Source organism: Notechis scutatus, chromosome 3, assembly GCF_049901735.1.
Source record: "Notechis scutatus isolate UNSWTSFEM ecotype Mainland chromosome 3, rNotScu1.2, whole genome shotgun sequence".
NCBI classification, from domain to species: Eukaryota; Metazoa; Chordata; class Lepidosauria; order Squamata; family Elapidae; genus Notechis; species Notechis scutatus.
Genome location: NC_142011.1, coordinates 113,083,385 through 113,106,192, shown reverse-complemented (window position 1 = coordinate 113,106,192; position 22,808 = coordinate 113,083,385). Strand labels below are relative to the sequence as shown.

Here is a 22,808-nt window from a genome sequence, read left to right as displayed (position 1 = left end):
AAGAAGCAATGGATGGAAACTAATCAAGAAGAGAACCAACATAGAAGTAAAAAGAAATTTTGTGACAATTGGAATAATTAATCACTGGAACAGCATGCCTTCAGAAGTTGTGGGTTATTGGATGCTTTTAAGGAGAGATTGGACAGCCCTTTGTCCGGAATGATATGTCTCCTGCTTGAGCAGGGGGGTGCACTAGGAGACCTCTAAGGTCCTTCCAAATCTGTTATTCTGCTCTGTAAATATTTCTTTACACCCAGCCATACAAAGCATAACCGCTAATGATTGATTGATAAGTATTATTTATTTTCCACATATATCTCACATTTCATAACAGGTACCAAATAATATCAGTAACAATTGTGTCAAACCATTGAAAAAATGAAGTATTGAAGTATGTCAACAAAATTGCTAAAAACAGTAAGCAAGAAAAATGCCTTTGCTCCTAGCACAATAATTAGCCATGATAACCACTCATTAAATGCCTAATTCCTTTTTATGGCTGCTTTGGAGTAGCAATGGAGTCAATATGCAATAACTAAAGCTGCTGATGCCAGAGAAATCCAGAACTGTAGCTGCCAACACACGAAGAATTACAATCCATCTAATCTTCCAGAGGACTACATCTTACTTCATAAAATAGAAGCTTTCCTTTTTTAACAATATGTAATTACTATGGCCATACTTATTTTCACAGGAGCAGTCAGTAGCTGAAGAAATCCAGAATTGTGTGCAGAGTACTAACCATATTAAAGGAAGTATGGAAAACTTCAGTCTCACTCACTTAAGTGTCATTCTCTTTTATGAAATGGATTGAATAGGACTGACTTCCTGTATTTGGTTGCCAAGCACCCCACACAACAAACTCTAGATCAGTAATATGGCTTTCCTTGTGTGTCATATAAATTAATAAATTTAGGGTTGGCATTTTCTTTGCTACAGTGAGAAGGACGCATGATGTGCTGAAGAAATCAAGACTTAACCTAGAGTTATGTTCAATCTAACCACTCCTTCATAAAATGCTGGTATTCCAGAGCTGAGGAGAGAGAGATTGAAAAGCTGTTAGTCTCCTAGTCCTGGAGAGGAAGCCTCCAGGTTGTGGAACATATTCTCATTACTGGAATCCATTAATTGGCCCACAAAGGCGTTAAAGCTCATCTGAGAAGATTTATGCTTCTCATTCTTGCTTTTTACATAATTTTGTTTTTATCTAAAAAGATAGTATTATCTAATCCTAAAGCTCAGTCTTTAATATATTGACTTCACGATGAGTGTCTTTAGCTGTTTACCTCTTTATACAAATAGCCTGATTATTGACAGCATAAACAGGTATCCTGCTCTTCTGTTCATATCATCTACTTTTGGTCTACATTGCTGTAATCAAACCATTAAACTCTAACCAAGGGCATTAGAATATGTTAAAACAGTACTGTGAATGCTTGAGGGTAGGAGACAACGTCTAATAGAAATGTTAACATCTCTTTTTTACATCATTCATTTCTAGGAGATGTCCCACCAGCCTAAATTAATTTATTCCATTAGCCGTGGAAGAAATGAATCCATTCATATCTCCAGAAAAAAAAGATGGAGAAAGAAAAATAGACACAACATTTAGTCCAAATCCTAAGCAGCAAAAGCAAAGACTACCAAATCATCATTGCCCAGATCATGGATTCCAGAATTCATCCCAAACCTCACTATTACTTTGGCAACCAACTCTGGCAAGTGCAGTGTACTTATGTACTCAAGTGGCATAGCACACAGGTTTTTCAATCATTTCTTCATATGCTCTGTTGCGGGACTCATTGGGAAATTTATTTGGAAATACTCGACAGTAACAAATAGAATTACTATCAAAAATGTCCTAAGTTCTTCATTTAAATGACTGTGGCAAGAAAAAGCTATTTTTACTCCATATAAATGGAGTATATATATTTGTATACTCCATATAAATAGCTTTAATCTTGTTATTGTGCAATAACAAGACTAAAGCTATTTATATGGAGTATATATGCATAGATACTAGACCTTAGCCACAAATGCTATTCTCAAAGAAAAGGGTACTCCAAGAACGGCATCCTCAGAGACTGAGTTCCAAAGGTACCTTAGTCTTACTGTTGGATTCTTTGGAGGATGGTGCAAAAGTTCATTTATAATGTTAGGATTAGGGAATGGATACATCATCCATTACTATTATGATGATGGTTGGTTGTACAGTCAGACATTTTTACTGGATTTGGTAATTTTCTCCACCTATCAAGTTCTTTCCAAGGACATGGAATAGGCAGATATGATTGTTTCATGGTGGTTAAAGGTATTGCAGCATGTAAGCTGTTCCAAGTACAGATATATTTTGCTATAATTGTGACTAATGGTGATTCTGTCAAAGTCAACGGTGTTCAAATGGTGCTTCAGATGTATTGAGAATGTGCCCATGGTACCTATTACTATGGGTAGTAACTTTGCTTTCTCTTGCCAGTTGTTCTACTTCTGTTTGCAGGTCTTTGTATATTGTGATTTTCTCCAATTTTTTGTCTTCTATTCTGCTGTCTTCAGGTATTGCAATTTTCACTATCCAGACATTTTTGAGTTTCTTATCAATAACTGTTAAGCCTAGTATGTTATCTGGCAGGTGCTTGTCTGTTTGAATTCTAAAGTCCCAGAACACTTTAGCTTCTTAATTTTCTATTATTTTGTCTATTTTGTGGCCCCAGCAATACTTGCTTGCAGGTAAATGGTATTTCTTGTAGATATTCCAATATACCATTATTACATTGTTTTTATTAGTGTAGCTACCATTGCCATTCTCTTGAGAACCAAGTCACCCACATGAGAAAAAAGCTTTACAACAGTAGAAACTGAAAACATAATAGCAATTCTACTTTACTAGGCCAAAATTTGTCTAATTACCATCTCATTTTCTACTAGAAGAAACTTTCAATACTTGAGAACAAGAGCTGTTCCATATTTAAAGATACATGGTCTTTGTATTTGGAGGCTTCATACAGCCTCCACCATGCCACCATGACTTGTATACAATGGCCATATGATTTGAAAAGAGGGTGGCACTGGACTTTCTTTTTGAATATGGAAGGGAAGATTGCAAGGCAAGTTTTCTTGTTTCAGGAAGAAGCCAACCTCACAATTTGTAATATATAAAATATAATAATAATGCACCCAAAACTTGATCTCAGTAGCCTGAAACAGTATCAAGTTGTTTGTCCTGAATAGCCATATAGGAATGAAGAGCTTCATTGTGCTGAAAAAACAGAATAGGGGCTGAGTCATCCAAACCTTTGTGTCTGATAAAATAATCTGGAAGCTGACTACCCATCCTCATGCCCACTGGTATTCTGGCATATGCAGAAAAAGCAAGAGTCCTTGAGTCTCTATGGAAATATGTAGGAATCAGACTCCAATAGGCTTATAAAGAAGAGTGGTGACATACTTCTTCTTGTAGCGATGAGTGGCACTAAGCACCATGACACCATCCTATGGGAGAAAACACAAGAGAGCAGTTAAATAAGTATAACACTTGACAGTAATTATTATAGAGGAAACAGATTAATCCACACAATTTTATTATCTGGGAAATATTTCATATGTGTGATTTCATTTTCTATCTTCCTCCAAAATTTTTAAAATAAAGTGAGTGGAGAATAATATATACAAGATGCCTCCTTCTAGGAAACCTGAGAGGAAACAATCATGCACCAATGATATGGCACCAATGCAAAACAACCCACAAGAGGGAGAGAAGCTAAAAGCCTCAGGCATTACTGGATTTTCACATTTTGGTTTCTTTACAAACATTTCCATCCTACTTGGAAATCTGAAATGTTGAACTGGACAAGAAGTCAATTTCTTCCATTCTTATGTAGAGCGAGTAGTGTACAGCAAGATGTACAGCAAGATGTGGTAGAGTACGATAAGAACAGACATTAGATTACCTTAATGGAGAGTGCATAGAGGTGGTTTAGCATCACATGGTTTGGCTCTGGTAAGAGGGCAGGGTCACACTGAAAGAAATACAGGACTCTCATCATGCAACTATTTCCTGTTCATTAATTATCTGTCAAAACACCATTTCAATCTGGACATTTATGCAAAATTATTTTACACACATATCACCACAGGTAGGCATAGACTATCTTGTTCCAAGATTCTGATTTGAGAATTTTGTGATCATGAAGTATCAGGGGGAAAGACAGGGGTGGAATTCTACCGGTTTGCACCAGTTCTACAGAACCAGTTGTTAACATCACCGGTAGTTCTAAGAACTGGTAAAATGGACCCCTGGCTGGCCCCGACCCTCTCAGCCGCTCCTACGCTCCAAAAACCAGGGTTTTTTTATGTATGGATTTTGTTTTTAAGAATGATAAAAACAGCAGACCTACTGAAAACCTGCATGCATACATAAATGGAAACAAAATGTTACATTGTTGTTATATATTGATACTTGCTTCTGCTTTGCTTTTTCCTAATAGGAAAAAGCACAGGAGAAAGAAACATCAAGATGAATAGTAAAATAATTTTATTTATGTATTTATTTATTTATTTAATATCTGTTTTGTTTTTATGATTAATAAAAACAAAAACAGATACTAAATAAATAAATAAATACATAAATAAAAAAGCAACTTACCAAAAATGAGGCAGGCAACTTCTCATTACGTTGTTGTTGTTATACATTATCTGTTTCTGCTTAAATCAATATATAGCAACATCAATGTAACAAAAACCTGCATGCATACATAAATGGATTTTTTTAAAAAAATAAAAAGTTTTTTTTAAAAAAACACAAACATAAACAAAACAAACATAAAACATAAACCATCTTCAGTTACATACAGTGTGTCGGTTGCTACAAATCACTTGTGCACAATCTCTGCAGTCTTTCCCTTCCAATTTGCATTAATCCTTATATCATAAATCCACTATATATATTTATATTATTACTATTATTATTTACTTAGTAGACTTTACTAATATTACATCATTTTATGCGAGTAAATCATCATTTTTACTTAATCTACTTTATAATGTTCATTTCATCATCACTAATCTATTCTATAACAATATATCCTTACTTTACCTTACCTCTGTAATTCTATTATACTTATATTATAAAGTATTATAAAATATTTAATAAATGAAAATTGTTTTGTTATACTGTTGTTACATATTGATACTTATGTTTCTGCTTTGCTTTTTCCTAATAGGAAACAAATATCAATAAGTACAGCAGTGTAACAGAAAAATTATTCAAATTCCTTTGTATTGGCTTATTTTTAATTTTGTTAATTATATCAACGTGCTTATAATTATCAAACTTCTGTATTTAATTCATATATAGCAATGATCATTTTCCACCTAATTTCTACATCTTATCTCTATCCATTTCTGCACATTGTAATTTTTTAATTTCATTTCATCTATGGGGATCTCTTCTTTTTTCCACTGTTGTGCAAACATAATTCTAGCCGCTGTTAACACGTGTAACATTAAATATGTATTTAATGTTTATTTATGTGGGTACCAACATATATGTTTCTGGTTTTAAAATTTAAATCTATATGTTGCTTTACCATTTTTGTTAACCTTGACACTACATCCTCTTGAATAGCTACACTAGCAGAGCCCAATACTGAATTCATATATTCCAGTTTTTTAAACTGAGGAATAAATTTCAGAAAAAGAATTCAGTATTGCTCTGTGAATATGCCTATCAATTCCATTCTTAATCTAACTTCTTAGATGATTTTGTACTATTATCTTTTTTTTTTTTGGTACTATATATATCTGCATATATATCTGAAGCTGTAAAAAGCTTCAGTACATTTTTAAGCTGCATTCTAAAAAGGTTAGGTGACCAAACATGGCTTCCCCTGGCTTCTCTCTCTCTGCTATAGAGAGAGCATTCCATTAGGGACTGTTGGTAAGTAGTCTTGGCTAGGAAAGATTTTTGTGCCACTACTGGCACAAAATAACAAACTCCCTTGGTTTGTTAATAGTATTTCCATTTTAAGTGTTTCTTTTTCAATTAATGAATTGTAATTATGAAAATATCAGCCATTCTTTTATATACACAGTGCAACATCTTTTTTATAGACTGTCATTTTCAAATCCACTTTCAGTTCCGTCTCAGTCTTGTCTGGTGAAACTTGTTCCTCTTCCATAACATCTTTTAAACACTAACACTAGATATAGTGTCAGGGACTCTTAAAAGTAATTGAATATTACTGATCTCCATTCCTCACCTGCTTTCTTCACTTGCCACTGCCTTCACCACTCAACTTACAACAATCGAGTCCAAACCTACATTGTTGAATTTTTTTTGCAGCATATTACCAAAATCAAAAGGCAAATGAGTTTGTCTGCTTTCTTCGGCAAGAAAACAAAAGGAGATCCCAAAAAGTCACAACTGCAACCATTGGAGTCTGAGGATAGTGGTGCCAGCACATCATCCACACCATAACCAGAGGAAAGAGCCAGCATATCATCCACATCTCAACCAGGGGAAAGAGCCAGCACATCATCCACACCGCAACCAGAGGAAAGAGCCAGCACATCATCCACATCGTGACCAAAGGAAAGAGCCAGCACATCATCAGGTACTGGAAGAACTGAATCAGACATTGAAAGGAACCTTCCTGACTGCTGGACACTGCAACAGTACAATAATTTTAGGGGAAAAATTTTTCCCAGAAAAAAATAGGTTGCAAGCATTGCAGAATATTTGAAATTTCGACCAAAGAAAAAGTGTCCATGGAGCTAAGGAGTGGAAGAATTACCAAATTGAACCATCAAGGAAAGAGTAAAGAAATACAACAAGCTTCCTTCAGAAAGAAATTGAAGGAACATTTCTCATCTAAGGCTCACAACATTTGTACAGAGAAGTTGAAGCAACGTGAGCAGGATGTCATAAGCAAAGGACTGGAGAAGATGACTGAGAAATATCTGGGTAGTACACGTAGAGTGTTTACTACAGTGTACAGTGTCAGCCTTCAAAATTTCTTTCCTTTGCTTTGCATCTTTTGGCTGTCATAAGTAACGGTGGGGGGGAGGGGTGAAATAGTTATGGGAAGCGAGCTGGAGGTTTGAGAGAATAAACTGTATAAGTTTTGGGGGGGGGGAAAGTTTCTTGTTTATGCTTCTTTCCTATGCTATGTGCAAGTGCACCTCTTTATCAAAATAGGCCCAGGTCAACGGATAGAAGCCTCATCACCACCTGAAGATGGCCACATGACATCACATATAAATTTTAATTGGATGGACAGTTTGAACTATTGTAGGTGGGACCGTTGCATCACTTTGTATATGTGATTTTCGCGCTCATTTCCTCAGATTCAGAATTCCTTTGATGCTACCACTTGATTTCCAGTAAAAGATATATTTTCTCTAATTAATGGAGTCTGTTTCTTTCTTGGATTTTGAATGGAGCACCAGCTGACATATAGTCTGGCACAAACGTGCAGAACATTTTCATATATAGAAGATTTGATTGAATTACAAATGAAAAATGGTTTCGATTTGGGAACAGGGTTGCATTCATGTAAAACTGCAGTTGCAATAGTAGATTTCATTGTAAAAGACATCAGGAAACATTTATTTAGCAAAATTATTGAGAAAACTCACAAAATCTGTTTGATAATTGACGAAGCCTCAACAATATCTTCCAAATTCTTATACTGTAATTAAAAGTTAAGGATCCAGCTTTCTCACCAACAATTTTCCTTGAACTAGTAGAATTACAGATACAGAGACGATATGTTGTTCGGTTATAGAAAGTTTGAATAAAGTTGGGTTTAATGAAAACTATCTGGAGAAACATTTAATTGGATTTTGCTCTGATGGAGCCAGTGTTATGCTTGGGAGAAAATCTGGGGTAAGCACTAAGATAGCCAAATAGTTTCCAAATATTATAATATGGCACTGTTTAAACCATCGCCTGCAACTTGTTTTAGATGATTCTATTAGGGAAATAAAGCAAATCAATCATTTTCAAATTTTTATTGATAAAATATATTCTATTTACCATCAATCGAATAAGAACCTAATTGAACTTAACAAAATTTCCAAACAACTTGAGATTGAAATTATAAAAATTGGTAGAGTTTTTGGACCAAGATGGGCTGCCTGTAGTTTAAGATCAACCCTAGTTGTGTGGCGGGCTTATCCAGAGCTACATCAGTTTTTCTGTTCAAATAAAAAATACTCCGGTATGGCTGCCTGTCTTGAAAACACATATTTTCTCACTGATTTGGCCTTGATGATTGATGTGCTAACTGAAATATCTCTTCTTTCTAATGCATTGCAAGTGAGAAATATAGATATTATAAAGGCTGAAAAACCTGTGATAAGATCAATTAGATCATTTGAAATGCTTATAGAGGAAAAGGGTGCATATGAAAAAAAGGTTGATGAATTAATTACTTCAGAAACCTTTAAAAATATAAATTTTATACAAAATAATCGATTTGTGGGACTTCCTCATGAAAAACTTATAGAAAGCATTGTAACTAATTTGAGGAAAAGATTGATGGATTGCGAACATTTAAAAACAGGCTGCCAATTCAAAGACACTGATCAATTAAAATTTCTAAATTATTTGGAGCCAGATTATTGGAACATTGAAGAAGTGGTGGTTCCATGGAGTGCAGCTGAAGAACAATTGGTTGCATTTGGTGAAATTTTCAATTATGAAATCAATATTAATGATTATCATGATTTCATAGAAAATGTACTAAAAGATACAATTCCATGCAGCATTAAAAAGGCTAGAGATATTATTAAAACTATTGCAGTCAGTTCAGCAGAGGCAGAAAGGGGCTTCTCGCAGATGAACATAATATGTTCAGAGGGCAGAAGTTGCCTTACAGTTTCCAATATTACAAACCTCCTGACCATCACTCTAATTACCTCTGCAAGAATGGGACCCTGTTCCTATAATAAAGAAGTGGTTACAGGCACATCACACAGCTGATGATGCTCGTGTTAAACACAAGAAAACTGTAACTCGGGACGATAATAGAAAAACAATTTGGCAGTACTTTAAATAAGTTTTATTGCTTTTTGTAAAGTTTTGTTATGTAATAGTTTTTGATTAATATTTTAAAATGTAACAATATAGTTTTGTGTACCTTTTTATTATTTAAGCATTAAAGGCATGACATAATAAACTACCTTTTGTTTTGGTATATCTTTTTTTAATACTGAGTCATTAGGGCAAAGAAGTGATGTTGACTTTGCCTCGCCCAGCCCTCTGCAGCCCTCCCCGTAGCTCCCCAGACCTCGCCCAGCCCTCCTCGTAGCTGCCCGGGCATTGCCTTGCCCTCCCCGTAGCTCCTTGTAGCTGCCTGGGCCTCGCCCTGCCCTCTCCAGGACTCCCCAAGCCTTGGAAACTGGCAAAAAACACTTTCTAAGCAACTGGCCATTAAGCGAGGACCTGTTCATTAAGCGAGGACCACTTACATTTGGTTTGCCAGTCACATGGCCACCTGGCCATGCCCACCCCAGTTACATGACCACCAAGCCACACCCACAAATTAGGCCACGCCCACAGATCCGGTTGTTAAGAAATTTGAATCCCACCCTGGGGAAACATGATTATTATAATTTTATTCTTATGATTAAATTTGTATTTCTCTTGATTCCCAATGACACCTGCCTACTCACAAGTAAAAATATTTTTTTAAAAAAATTACAATTAAAAACAAAAGTAGGAAATAAAAGATAGTAAGATGACAGAGCCAGACTTGAATGGAAAAAAAAAAGAATTCAAGGTGGCTTAACTCACCCTTGTCATAGGCCTGGGAGATAAACTACATCTTCTGGCCCTTTGAAAGACCAGTAGGATGGAGGCCATCCAGGTCACAAGGGGAAGATTCCAGAGGGCAGGCACTGTGACAGCGAAGGTGCGTTTCCAGGGTCTTGATAGATGGCAATGTTTAATTGAAGTAACCCGGAGCACCCACATTGAATTGGTAGAGCTGGTGGAGATAGGCATTTAGGAACTGGTACTCACGGAAATATTAGTATCCTTGTTAAGGATGACTTGAAGAAGATGTGGAGGAAGAATTGGTGGAGATTTAAATCGCTCTTCAGGCCGATATACATACATATCTTGGCCATAAATTCCAGGAGGGGAACCAGAAAGTTCTAAAGAAAATTAAACAGTATTGAGTTAAAGTAACCAGCTCATCATTTTTAATATTCATGCTAGAAATGGAAGAAAAGTCACCTCGATAGGAAGTCTCTGAACTTTCAAGGGAGTCAACTTTTAAAGCATCAAACACTTCAAAATCCGATTTTTTGACATGAAGCAAATTGTTTATTGTTCCCATCTGACTGGTCACTACAGGCTAAAAAAATAGAAGACAGAATTAAGAATTTATATAAACTCAAATATCTTCAACACAGAGATTTTGCTCACAAAACAAGAACTGTATAAAGGCTGTTCTGATCATGTTCACATTCTAGATCCAACTCCATAATGCTCAATCATTTACATTTCAGACTAGAGTAAAAGGGGGCATACCACCAGTTTTAATTCAGTTCAAATTCTGCTTTACCTGTGAACTCACTTTGGGAACTTTTGTCATTTTCTTCATACCCATGTTTCCCCGAAAATAAGACTGTCTTATTTTATTTTGGGCTCCAAAATAAGCACAAAATTATTTGGGGGGGGGGTCTTAATTTTTTTCCATATACAGGAGGCCCACCTCTTCTGCTTGCTTGCAGCAGGGCAGGAGGTTGCATGGTGGTGCCAGTGTCACCACGAGGGGCCCTTGCAGCCAGGCCATTCCTGCCTTGCCTCATGGCAGTGGTACTAGCAGCCCCGTCCAGCAGGATCCTGTGTGACTGCCAATCCAATTCTTCTGCTTGCTTGCGGCTGCAATAGAGCAGGAGGGCAAGTGACATGCTGGTGCTGTGGTCATGAGGCGAGGCAGGGAGAGCTGCCCAATGTGCCCTGCACAGGCTTACCTCAGGGCCCCTGCAGCCAGGCCATTCACACCCCAACACCTGCCTCACCATGCGGCTGCAGCACCAACACACCATTCAGCCTCCTGCTCTGTTGCAGCTGTGAGGAAGCAGAAGTGGGCTGGTGGCCACATTGACTACTAGTGCTGCTGCTGTGAAGTGTGGTGTCAGGGCATGGATGGCCTGGCTGCAGGGGCTTTGAGATAAGCCAGTGTGGGGTGCATGAGAGCTCCACCACCACCTTGCGTCACCTCATGGCCATGGCATCACAAGCAACCAGATGGAATGGGTAACTGATCGGCTGTGCAAGCTCTTAAATAGGGTTTATTTTGGGTGTAGAGCCTATATTAGGCATACACATAAAAACTTGCTAGGGCTTATTTTTGGGATAAGTCTTATTATGAACTGCTTTGCTTCTTTGCTTTTCAACCTGCCAATGAACTAGGGGAGGGAGATGGCATGTGGAGAATGTATGCAGAGATCATGAGAACTTGGACCCAGCAGAAAGAGATGGACCATTCTCATAACAAAAGACCAACTCATAATTGGACAATGTGATCAACCAGGGATGGGGAGAAGGAGAAGTGTTGTTTAACTGGGCAAGCATTTTCGCAGGAAACCAGAACTGGTTTTGTTTCTTCAGTACCAGCATGGTGTATTCAAAAAAGTTTTACTTTTGGGAATTCAATTCTCTCAAGAGTGTTTCCTTGGTTCCCGAAGGCCATTTGCAGCCTGGAATGCTGGCTTATTTAGATCTGCAAACAGCAGCAACAAATCAACCTTTGTTACTGTCAGACCTGCCCCAATCTGATCCCTTAGAAAAGAAAGACCGTCTCTAAATTTGTTAAAGCAGAGGGTTCTTTTTGGTGTTGGCTGCAGTAAACTCAGGCTAGCTCTGAATTTTCTTGCACTCACTAGATACAGAAAGGTTTGGCTGCAACCCATCCCTCCCCCCATGACCACTATGTTTCCAGCTAATCGGAACTTACCAAAATGCTTTGAGAATGCTAATGCAGGTAATCCACAAATTTTCTCAGGATGCCAGACCTCGTGATGCTAGTACAAACTGGATCCAGGCTGCTCTGTCTTTATCACCTACCATTCCCCCCTCTCTATTTCCCATCATGTACATACACAGTTTTATTGCCCTTCCATTCTCCCCCTTCCAGCCTTTAATGACAGAATGCCTGAGAGAATGCCTATACTGCATAGGCTTCCTTGTCCCAAACTGCCCATCTCCGCTACATCTCAATTAGGTTTTAAGAAGTGTAGGTTCATGGCTGTAGGACCCCTTGCTCATTTTCCTGCAGAAGCACTGCACCCACTGTGACATCATGGGCATCAGCCTGAATGACAAAGCTCTGGGTGTTTCAGCACTAGCTCCACTGCAAATAGGTGCTTAAGCTTTTCAAATGCAGCCAGGCACTCCATAGTCCATTTTTGTGGTTGGCTGGGCTTGGATTTTCCCTCCCCTTTTGTCTTTAGAAGATTATCTGGGCAAACAAGGGAATGAACTGGCAGTAAAAGTTTGCAAATCCCAGGAAGCTTTGTAGTTGCTTCTGGGTGTGGGAAGGAGCCCACTTTAGCACTGCCTGCACCTTTTGCTTTTCTATCTTCTGCCATGGCCCTCACAGGTGAATGTCACTCCCATCGGTTACTCTTCCCACTCTTTCTTTTTTCCGACCCACCAAGGAAAGGATCTGGGTGAGTTGTCCTCTCCCAGCCACTTGGATAAATCCAGCCCTCCAGGAGGGGTTTTTGAGAGGCTTCCTGGTCACTTCCTTGAGCTGACTTCATTTGCACGATCCTCATGGTTGAAGTGTTTTCCACTCTGGGTTGACCACAACTGCAGAGCTAGGTTAATGTTAGATTGCCCCAATCTGATCCCTTAGGAAAGAAAGACACTTGACTCCATTTGGTTAAAACAAAGTGCTCTTTTACTTTAAGGTGTTAGCTGCAGTAAAATGAGACTAGCTCTGAATTTTCCCATGCTCACAAAATACAGAAAGGTTTGCCCGCAGCCCATACCATTCCTCACAACCAGTCTGTTTCCAGCCAATATGTTTTGAGAATGCTAACATGTTTGGAGTAATCTCTAGATTTTCTCAGGGTGCCTGGCCTTGGGATGCTGATACAAAACTGGATCTGGGCTGCTCTCGTATTTATCATCTGTCATTCCTCCTCTCTATTTCCCATCATGTACACACACAGCTTTATTGCCTTTCCATCCTCTCCCTGCTTCAGCCTTTGATGGCAGGATGCCTGTGAGGTTCCAAGCCTTACTTCATCCATACTCATGCTCTGCAGGGCATCTCAATCATCAGGGTGAAGACAAATAGAAGAAAACAGAATTACCTCAGAGGGATCATGAACCCACTGGCCATCCACAAAAAACTTGTACTGGTGTTCACCTTCAGGAAGATCCAGAATAGCAACAAAGTCATTATTGCTGAAAGAAGATAGCGATCCACAATGAGAAACACAGCATATATATATATATATATATGTATATATATGTGAACTGTGAGGACAATTATGCAGCGAAGCACCCGCCTCTTTAAGTTATAGGTGCTTTCAAGAAAGGTTTGGGTGGCATTTTTTCCAAGATGGAATGAGGATTACTGCAATGGGCAGGCAGTTCAATTAGATGACCTCCAAGATTTCTTCTAATCCTATGGAGCTGATTTAACAGGACTGCTCAAGAAATAATCGTTAAAGAGAAAAAGTAATCAATCTCTTTAGAATGAGACATGAACAGGTCAAAGTCAGTCTGGCCATTCTGGATAAAGGAGGTGTAGATGAGACTGAAAGGTGTCCCTCACTTGGGGATGCTCTAATCTGTTTAGCCAATGGCCTATCAGCATTGACCTAGAAATCTCCCAGATGGCCGAGGAGTGCATCTTAACCATCTGAACATCTTCAACCAGAAGGAAGTATGTCCAGACAGTCTTAATCTAAATGGGAGGACTAACATATCCATCACAAAACTTTTTGCCTCATTTTAAGCCGCTTCCCATACTTGTACCTCTTTCTCAAATAGTATCAAATAGAGAGTTTGATGGATTTGGGAGCAGGAGAGAGCAGATTTTCAGAAAACCAGCATTCATCCTTAATTGCTAAACCTTTACACTTCAGACTTGACTTTTAAAACTAGACTGTCACTCTGTCAACATTTCAAAAATGGGATTCTTCTGGACAATAGATGATGTTCATCAGTTTCTCCTTCTATAAGTCATGCCGTATTTTTTATTTCTTCATAAAGCAGCATCTTTTTAAAAAGAAAAGGAGTCACATAAGAAAGTTTCAAATGTTACTGCTTAGTAAAAATGATAACACTGTAGAAAATAATTTGAAACTTGGTGTCCATGTTTTTCTTGATTGGGTACTCCACTGTGTCAACTTCAAACTGAAGCACACAATGGCACAAGTGCAATAAGGTAAAAAGTACTGATTTGGATGTTGAAATATTCAGAGAGACATTTCATTTGCTAAATTTCAAATTGTTTCTGGATTTGAAGATAATTTCCCCCTCATTTAGTGAAGTTTGAAAGAGCAGACTAAATCACTGCAACATCTATCACTGTTATACTGCATTCTCTATTTAATTCTGAATCTAGAATGCTGTCAAAGTGCCAATCTATAGAGGCATTTCATTTTTTAGAAAGAATCTGGTGAATATTCTTTTGCTTGTGGAATGGCAATAGCAATAGCACTTAGACTTATATAGCACTTCAGTGCTTTACAGCCCTCTCTAAGCGGTTTACAGACTCAGCATATTGCCCCCAACAATCTGAATCCCCATTTTACCAATCTTGGAAGGATGGAAGGCTGAGTCAACCTTCAGCCAGTGAGAATCTGGGAAGACACCTGTTTTCTGGCTGTAAGGATTTGCTATCAGGGACACTAAGATGTTTGAAAGGGGGAGAGAATGAAAAAAACTACAGTTGGTCTATTGAGACAAAATCAGACAAAACGTTCCACACTTTTCACATATCATTAGTTTTAGAGCCAGAAAATTAAGCTGGAGCTTACAAGTACTGCTATGTACTGGTCTATTTATGTACTGCTGTATTGTAAGCAGCAGTCATGCCTTATAGGGAAATGGGCAGCATAAAAGTATAATAAATGAAATGAAATAAAATGAAATCGACAAGTCAGAGTGAAAGACACTGAGTTCCTTTGTGGTGGATAATATAAGTTGTATTTGACTTCATGGAACCTAGTACTATCCTGTAAACAGTGGTAGGATTCAAATTTTTTTACTACCAGTTCTGTGGGTGTGGCTTGGTGGGTGTGGTGTGACTTGGTGGGCATGGCAGGGGAAGGATACTGTAAAATCTCCATTCCGATCCCACTCCAGGGGAAGGATACTGTAAAATCTCCATTCCCACCCCACTCTAGGGGAAGGATACTGCAAAAGCTCCATTCTCACCCCACTCCAGGGGAAGGATACTGTAAAATCTCCATTCCCTCCCCACTCCTTGGGGAAGGTTACTGCAAAATCCCCATACCCTCCCCACTCCTGGGAAGTTTACTGCAAAATCTTATACCCTCCCTATCCCACTAACCTGCTTTCCAGCTCCTTTCTCCTGTGCAGGGCAACAAAAGAAGACTCAGCCGATCAGCTGGGACTTGGGAGGCAGTTAATAGATGGGGGCGGGCCCAGTCAGAGGTGGTATTTGTCGATTCTCTGAACTACTCAAAATTTCCGCTACTGGTTCTCCAGAACTGGTCAGAACCTGCTGAATACCACATCTGCCTGTAAGCCAACAGAAAACTATCTATTTTCCACTTATTCTCAACAAAAATACTCTTATCCTGACCTGATCTGAAGTTAAGATGAAATAGATTAAAACCAGGGGTGGGATTCAAAAACCAAGGGTGGGATTCAAAAACCAGCAACTGGTTCACTACCCGGTTGCTGGGCCATGGTGGGTGTGGCCTACTGGAACTTCCTGTTTCCAGCTTCCAATGGGCCTCCAGAGCCCAGGGGAGGCCATTTTCACTCTCCCAGGTTTTTCCAGAAGCCTCTCCTGGGCCTCTGGGAGAGCGAAAATGGCCTTCCCCAGGCTCTGGAGGCCCAATTGAAGCTGGAAATAGGCCCGTTTCACGACTTCCAGTTTTTCTGAGACGGACGTCTTTTGCCCTCCCAAGGGTCTGGAGGCCTCTCCTGGGCCTCTGAGAGGGCAAAAACGGCCTCCCCTGGGTTCAGGAGGCCCTCCTGAAGACAGAAACAGGGCCGTCCAGACTTCCAGAAAGCCCATTTTTCCTCCTCCCAGAGCCTCCGCGCAGACCCTGCACTTATTTCCTTCAAAAATGGGCCATGTGGAGACTCCTGGGAGGGGTGGGTGGGGCCAGCTGGTTGGTTGAAATACCAGTTCGGCGAACTATCCAAACATCTGGTTCTCCTGAATCGGTCCAAACCAGTAGAATCCCATCCCTGGGTACTACTGGTTCTTACCTATTTGCTAGAACATTGTTAATTTTCTAAGCAGTTTGGAGAACTGGTTGTTGGAAGAAATCTCCTTTTGTTTTTCCCCACTTTACAAGGCTAATCCTGTAAGGAAGGCAGGAAGGAAACATTCTGGTGTTGTTTCTAGCCTAATCTTTATTTCCCTGCTTACAGAAACTGCCTCTCCATTAACTCTTATTACATTCTTGGCGGTACGCCTAGACTTCCTATTGCCTAAGCTCTGGAGGTTTTTTTTTCCTTTGGTGATACGTTGCTGGGGCTTGACTTTCTTAAAGGGGAAAGCTTTTTACACTGCTGTTGGGAGGAAATATTCCCCTTGAAATACTTCCAGCCAGGATGCAATGATCATCACTTTGAAGAAATAATTGAATAACGAAGCAGAGCTGCCGGAAAGGAGCTTTTAATGACAAGGAACCAAGATGAGTGACATTCAGTAAGGTTTCTTGGCTAGCTAGAAAGATTGACATTCAAATGTGAGTTTTGGTCTAAAACTGATTTTTGGTGACGTTTAATTCTGTGCTTGGTGACGTTTAATCTTGTGTTTATTGATGGGATAATTTTCCCTATTCAGCTTTGTTTGGAAGGAAAAAGGTTAATCTCTGTTCTTGAAAAGAAACTGGATTGAGAAATCTGGCTAGTTCCTGTGTCTATTTGTTTTGTTAATTGGTTTAACAAGCGACAGCTACTGTTGTGATTTAATTATTTGTATTGTGTTTGAATTTTTTTCCTGCCTCATGGTTTCTTTTTCTATCTGGGGAGGGGGGTCTTCCTTCACTGCTTTAGTGGTTCCTGGCACTGTCCTTTTGAGGTGTACTTCCAAGGGGCAGGATGCAAGCTTGGCACTGATTTTTTACTGCCTTTCTGGGTGGCATGTGATCTTTCCTTAAACCTGGATGATTTCCTTAGGATAACTTGTGAGGTGAGTGAGACCAGCTGGCATCTTTAAGTGGTACAAATGAATCTAAGGATTGCTTCTCCTGGGTGTGTTCTTTCTGGAGAGCTTAAATGACTTCTCTGCTAAAGGGTTTTACTTTATGAGCAAGAGTTGGCTGCTGATAGTTATCATTGCATTTTACCTATTTTAATTCCTCAGGGTGCTTTGGCACCCTGCCTGATTTGTTACTCCAGCTTGCAGGTATTTTTAATCTAATGATTGTTATTTAGGGCAGCTTTTTGCAAGCAAAGAACCTTTTTGTATTTTTGTACAAGTAATCCTTGATTTACAACAGTTCATTTAATGACCATTTAAAGTTACAATGGCACTGAAAAAAGTGACTTAAGACCGTTTTTTGCACACAACTGTTGCAGCATCTCCACGATCACGAGAGGCCAGGCGAGGAGAAGAGCCCCTTGATGTGACAGATGTCGAGCTGGCGATGCCCACCCAGTCACATGACCACCCAGTCATGCCTACCCAGCTGGTCATTAGGGCAGAGAACCAGTTGTTAAATTATTTGAATCCCACCACTGATTAAAACTTTATTTCAGTATTTTTTTTAGAAAAGAGATTGATATATAATTAATGTTCATTATTTGCTGCTTTATAAACTAGCCCAGTCTGGTTCCTGTAAGATTCTTGGAACTGACAATGAGTTAACAGTATACAAAGTGATTTAAGCATTTTTTTTATATAGACATGTTTTCATTCAGATCCAGAAGGCTTGGATCTGCTATCATTAAAATAAATGTTATTTTACAGATGTTAAGGAATCCTCTACTTCTGATATCTGATTCATTTCAGAATTTCTACATGAAAACAGCATATTTTAGCCTTAGTTGGGCTTAAAATATTTAACCAATGCTTCTTCCCCTGTGTAGAATAAGAGTCAATGCTCCCCCTCCATAAATAATATTGAGCAAAGTTTTTTTTAAAGAATCACACATCACCCTGTTTCACCTCTTAATGAGAGGAATCTTAGTGCTCCAATTGTTGAAAGAGCCTGAGATGAAAACTTCTTTGCCTCCATCTGTCCAGCGGATGACTGTGGGACGAGCCTGCTGGGATGGTTTAACTGACTCATCCAAGTCATGGTGCCACGATACAAACTCTTTTTCTCCAAGAAGCTGCAGAAAGAAGGAAAGTTATATCTTGTCCAAGTCTTCCTGAAAATTGAAATCTTATTTCCTAGATTTAGGAATAATCAAATGATGAATGAGCACCTTTCCAATTTATTTTAAGCATTATAAAGGAGAGAAATCGATAGAATTACTTAAGGGCCATAAAATGGCCAATTATGTCATAAATTAATGTTTAAAAAATCGTAAAAAAGCATCATCCAAATACTGTACCTTAGATTCATGGGTGCTGAAGATGTTGGGGTCATCAGTGCTGCCAACCATGATCTTGTGTGAATGATCTTTGGCATGGTGGACGGCTCCCTCTGAGCGGTGAATCTTGGAACTGTGGCGCTCACCTGACATCCTTTCACTTGTAGTGTTCCCCATGGCTCCACTGCAAGAAGGTAGCAAAAGAAAAGAATTAGGGCCAATAACAATTTCACAGACATAATGTAGTCCTCTATTTCCAAAGAAGCTAGAGAGGAGTGCTGCATTTTCTTACAGGTGGTGGGTAGACAATAAGCTACTTCAGCCATGAGAAAGAATGCGAAAGAAATGCAGCAATCAACAGACTTCCAAAATCAATAGCAGAATTGAAACATTCATAACAATATTAAAGTCACTGAACAGGAAGCTGACTATTAAGTATCCCTGTTTGCTCCAAGTATCCAAATTAAAATATTCCAGAAAGATGTCTAGATTCTCCTTTAAGACACTATATGAAGAGAAGTCCACTATCTCCCAGGATAACTGGTTCTACTGACAAACTGGTCTTACCATTGAGAAATTTTTCTAACATAGGTTGGAAGTCCATTCTTCCAATTCATTCAAGATATTTGAAGAACCCTATCATACCCATCATCACTCATCTCATCTCTAGTTTCTTCCTTCTCTCTTCATAAGACATAGTTTCTTGATTATATTGGTTGTCCTGCTGTTCAACCTATTGTAAAGGTTCCAACTAACGAACCCAAATAAATAAGAACTCTGAGGTCAAGCACTTCCTCAAAGAACTTCTTTATTGGGTAAATCATATCGGCATACTTCAAAGGAAAGCCAACTCTAACTTTCCCTGTGGTTGCAGTATAGTTAAAACCAGTAATGACCCCTTTTCCCAGTATCATTAATCACGTTGGCCAATTAGGTTAATTGGTGGGCTTCTTGTATATTCAACTCATCCTTCCTCCATCGCCCAGGAGATGACCTTTATTTTCCCAAGAAAGATCTATGTTGAATCTAGAAACACATTTCAGTCTCCTTCCCCACTTCCATGCTGTGTGGCAACGTTGAATCAGGAAAATGGCTTCTGTCAGGTTCAGTTCGGAGTTAACAGTTGGCTCCCCTTTGTGTGTGAGGAAACCTGGAAGGTATTGACACAGTTTAATCTTGCTCTATTCACCTCTCCCCTCCCCAAGCAGTTCATTTGGCTTCTGGGGATTCTTTTCATGGAATTTCCTAACCAATCTCTCTGCCTTCATGTCCTTACTTTTCACCCAGGTAGCTTCTGACAAAGGATAACCTTTCCATTGTGCTAGGTATTGGAGTCTTCCCTTATGGATTATAGAGTCTAAAATTCTTTTCACCTCATAATGGGTTTCCCCTTCCACTACAATCAGGCAAGCAGCTCGACTGGCTGGATGCTGATTTTGTTACTGGCTTCAATAAACTACTGTGGAAAACCAAATGCACTTTACCTAACAGGCAGGGAAGCTGTGACCAGGTTATTTGTATGATGAGGAAAGATCCTATAAATTTAGGACCCAGTTTCTTTCTTGGCAGCTTTAAATTTTAAATATTTGGTAGAGAGATAAACTTTCTCTCTGATGTGGAACAGCCTCTGGGGGGAACCTTCTTTTAAGCCTGTTGCTTTTGTGTTTCACTGGCTTTAGCTAGGACTCACTTCACATTTCCCCAAGTGTTCTGTAGTGAGTCCACCCATTCTGTTAAGCTCACTGAGGAGGGGAATTCCTGGGGAAGTTCTGGCATGAGAACAAACTCTACTCCCATAGCTACCTTAAAGGGAGTAAGAACTGTACTGCTATGTACGGCATTATTATAGGCCACTTCGCAAAAGGCAATAGGTCTGCCCAATTTGTTTGTTGATAATTAAATGTAGCACTTCAATACTGCTCTATCATTGCATTAGCTCGTTCTGCTGCCCCATTTGTACTCAGATGAAAAGTTGAGCTAAGCCCCTGGGAGGACCTAATTAGCCTCACAAACTCCCTCCAAAATTTGGCCATAAATTGGAGTCCCTCCCCCCCCGGGTTGGATATGATTCTCCTTAGAATTCCATGTAGTCAGCAGGTATGATTCAGGAACAGTTTGGCTAGTTTCTGCACTGATGGAAGTTCGGAGCAGGATACAAAATGAGCCTGTTTGGAAAAAAGGTCAATTACTGTCCTCGCTGTTTCCCCCATCTCCAGTAATACTATGAAGTCCATTGTGATCTCCTCCCAGGGTTTGGATGGCTCAGCCACTTGTTGCAACAGTCCAGGAGGCTTCCCAGGCCATTTCTTCATGGCTGCACAAGTGGCACAGCTTTTCATTAGCTTTCAATGTCCTTTTTCATCCCCAGCCATCAGAACTGTCTCCTGGTGAAATGCCATGACTTTAGGAACCCAAAGTGGCTGGCTTGTTTAGCATTGTGATTCTTTTGAAGCACTTGAATCTAGAGGGTACTGGGGATGTATAATTTGGACCCCTTTCCTGCCATTTAATCTCTGAGGGTTAGGAGCTGACTGTTGTCCCTCAGCCTAAGGATCAGACCTTTAAGTTTCTGTGTAAACTCCCCCCCGCCCCGGCTTCCCTGACCTTCTCTGAAACTGTCATCTCGTCATCTTGTGCTGCCTTTTGTGTGAGGGGAATGATGGTGTTGATCACTTTCTCTCTCGGTTGCTCTTGTATTGATGCTGTCAGGACAAAGTGTTGGCTAGGAAAATCCCCGCTCCAAATGTACTTTAGGGAGAAGTCAAAGTGGTTAAAATACTGCACCCATCTGACTTGTTTGGGAGAAAGTTTCTGAGGGGTCCTAAGTGCCTCCAAATTCCTATGACCAGTCAAGACTTCAAATGGCACTTTACTCCCCTCAACAAAGTGACATGTTATCAGGGCCCATCAGACAGTGAACTCTTTTTCCCAAACTGCTCATCGTCTCTCAGGGTAGGTCAGCTTCCTGGAGGTGTATGCACCGGATTGTAGCTTCCCCTCCTGGCTTTTCTGGAGGAGCACTGCCTCCACGGCTACATCACTGCCATCCACCTGGATGACGAACGGTTCTTTGGGGTTCGGATGCTTAAGGACTGGTTCCTTTGCGAACAGCCACCTGAGCATCTCAAATGCCCTCTGGCATTCCATAGTCCATTCCAGTGGCTGACTGGGTCACAGCTTTGGTCCCCTTTTTCCAGTTTTCAGTAGCTCAGTGATCGGCAGGGCTATTTTGTTGAATGAGGGGATGAATTTCAAGTAGAAGTTTGCAAACTTGAAAGCTCTGCAGCTGTTGGTGGGTCTAAGGGGGTTGCCATTTCTATCCTCTCACTTGATACTCAATACCCTAGGTAATCTAGGTGGATGTTGTGAAACTCACACTTTGACAGCTTTGCATAGAGGTTTGCTGCAAGGAATATTTTGAGTACCTGGTGGACTAACTGGACATTTTCTTCTCCATAGAGCCGCTCGGAGCATCCAGAGTGGGAGGTGCTTCAGACTCCTCTCTCACAGGCTGAGCTTGAATTGAGGAATGCTCCTCCTCCTCCACGTGACTCCACGTAGCATTCCCCAGTTTTTACTCAGCCTCGTGAGAGACAGGCTGTTGTTAGAGCAAGCTCCTTGGCCGACTCAGGATTTCCTATTTCTTTCTCAAGATAAGGTTTGAATTATCTTTCTTTTAGCCCCTGCGCATTTGGTGGTAACCCAGGGGAGCGTTTTCTCTTGCCCCTAGGGGGAAAAAAGCGGGCGGGCTTGCAGCGCCTTTGCGCTAACCCCCCCATCCTTGATCTAATTGTTCTCCTGCCGCTTTCCACGCCGCCTTCGTTAGCGGCTCGATCTCTTGCGCTTTAAAGTGCCGCTGGTTTCCCCCCCCCCACGAACGCCGATCGCTCAGGAAGAGCCAAATCTCTCCTGCGCGGCCCCCCTCGGCACGCTGAGCTCACCGGAGGAGCATAATTCCGTCCCGACACTTGCTCAGCTCACGGCCACCATTTTGGGCGCTGCCTCGTGGTCGGGCGCCATCTTGTTTCTCGCTGTTTCTGCTGCGGTCGATCTAGCCCTCAACAGGCCCCATCAGCAGGTCAAGAGC

The 22,808-nt window shown here is 40.1% G+C and overlaps 1 protein-coding gene and 1 pseudogene across 3 annotated transcripts in view; one reads left to right on the top strand and one right to left on the bottom strand.

Moving 5' to 3' along the window:
- Window positions 1-282: 282 nt before the first annotated feature.
- Window positions 283-22,808, bottom strand: part of LOC113421446 (5'-AMP-activated protein kinase subunit beta-2) — a 92,628-nt gene continuing 70,102 nt past the window's right edge. For all 3 annotated transcript variants that reach the window (XM_026681829.2, XM_087962518.1, XM_087962520.1), the window contains 7 exons: window positions 18,743-18,905; window positions 18,351-18,517; window positions 13,336-13,429; window positions 10,241-10,361; window positions 10,025-10,158; window positions 3,948-4,016; window positions 283-3,489 (listed from right to left, as the gene is read on the bottom strand). In XM_026681829.2, the coding sequence (XP_026537614.1) occupies window positions 3,406-3,489; window positions 3,948-4,016; window positions 10,025-10,158; window positions 10,241-10,361; window positions 13,336-13,429; window positions 18,351-18,517; window positions 18,743-18,898 (825 nt within the window). In that variant the 5' untranslated portion in view covers window positions 18,899-18,905 and the 3' untranslated portion in view covers window positions 283-3,405. The remainder of the gene's footprint in view (window positions 3,490-3,947; window positions 4,017-10,024; window positions 10,159-10,240; window positions 10,362-13,335; window positions 13,430-18,350; window positions 18,518-18,742; window positions 18,906-22,808) is intronic.
- On the top strand, window positions 6,766-9,065 carry LOC148131350 (E3 SUMO-protein ligase KIAA1586 pseudogene; annotated as a pseudogene).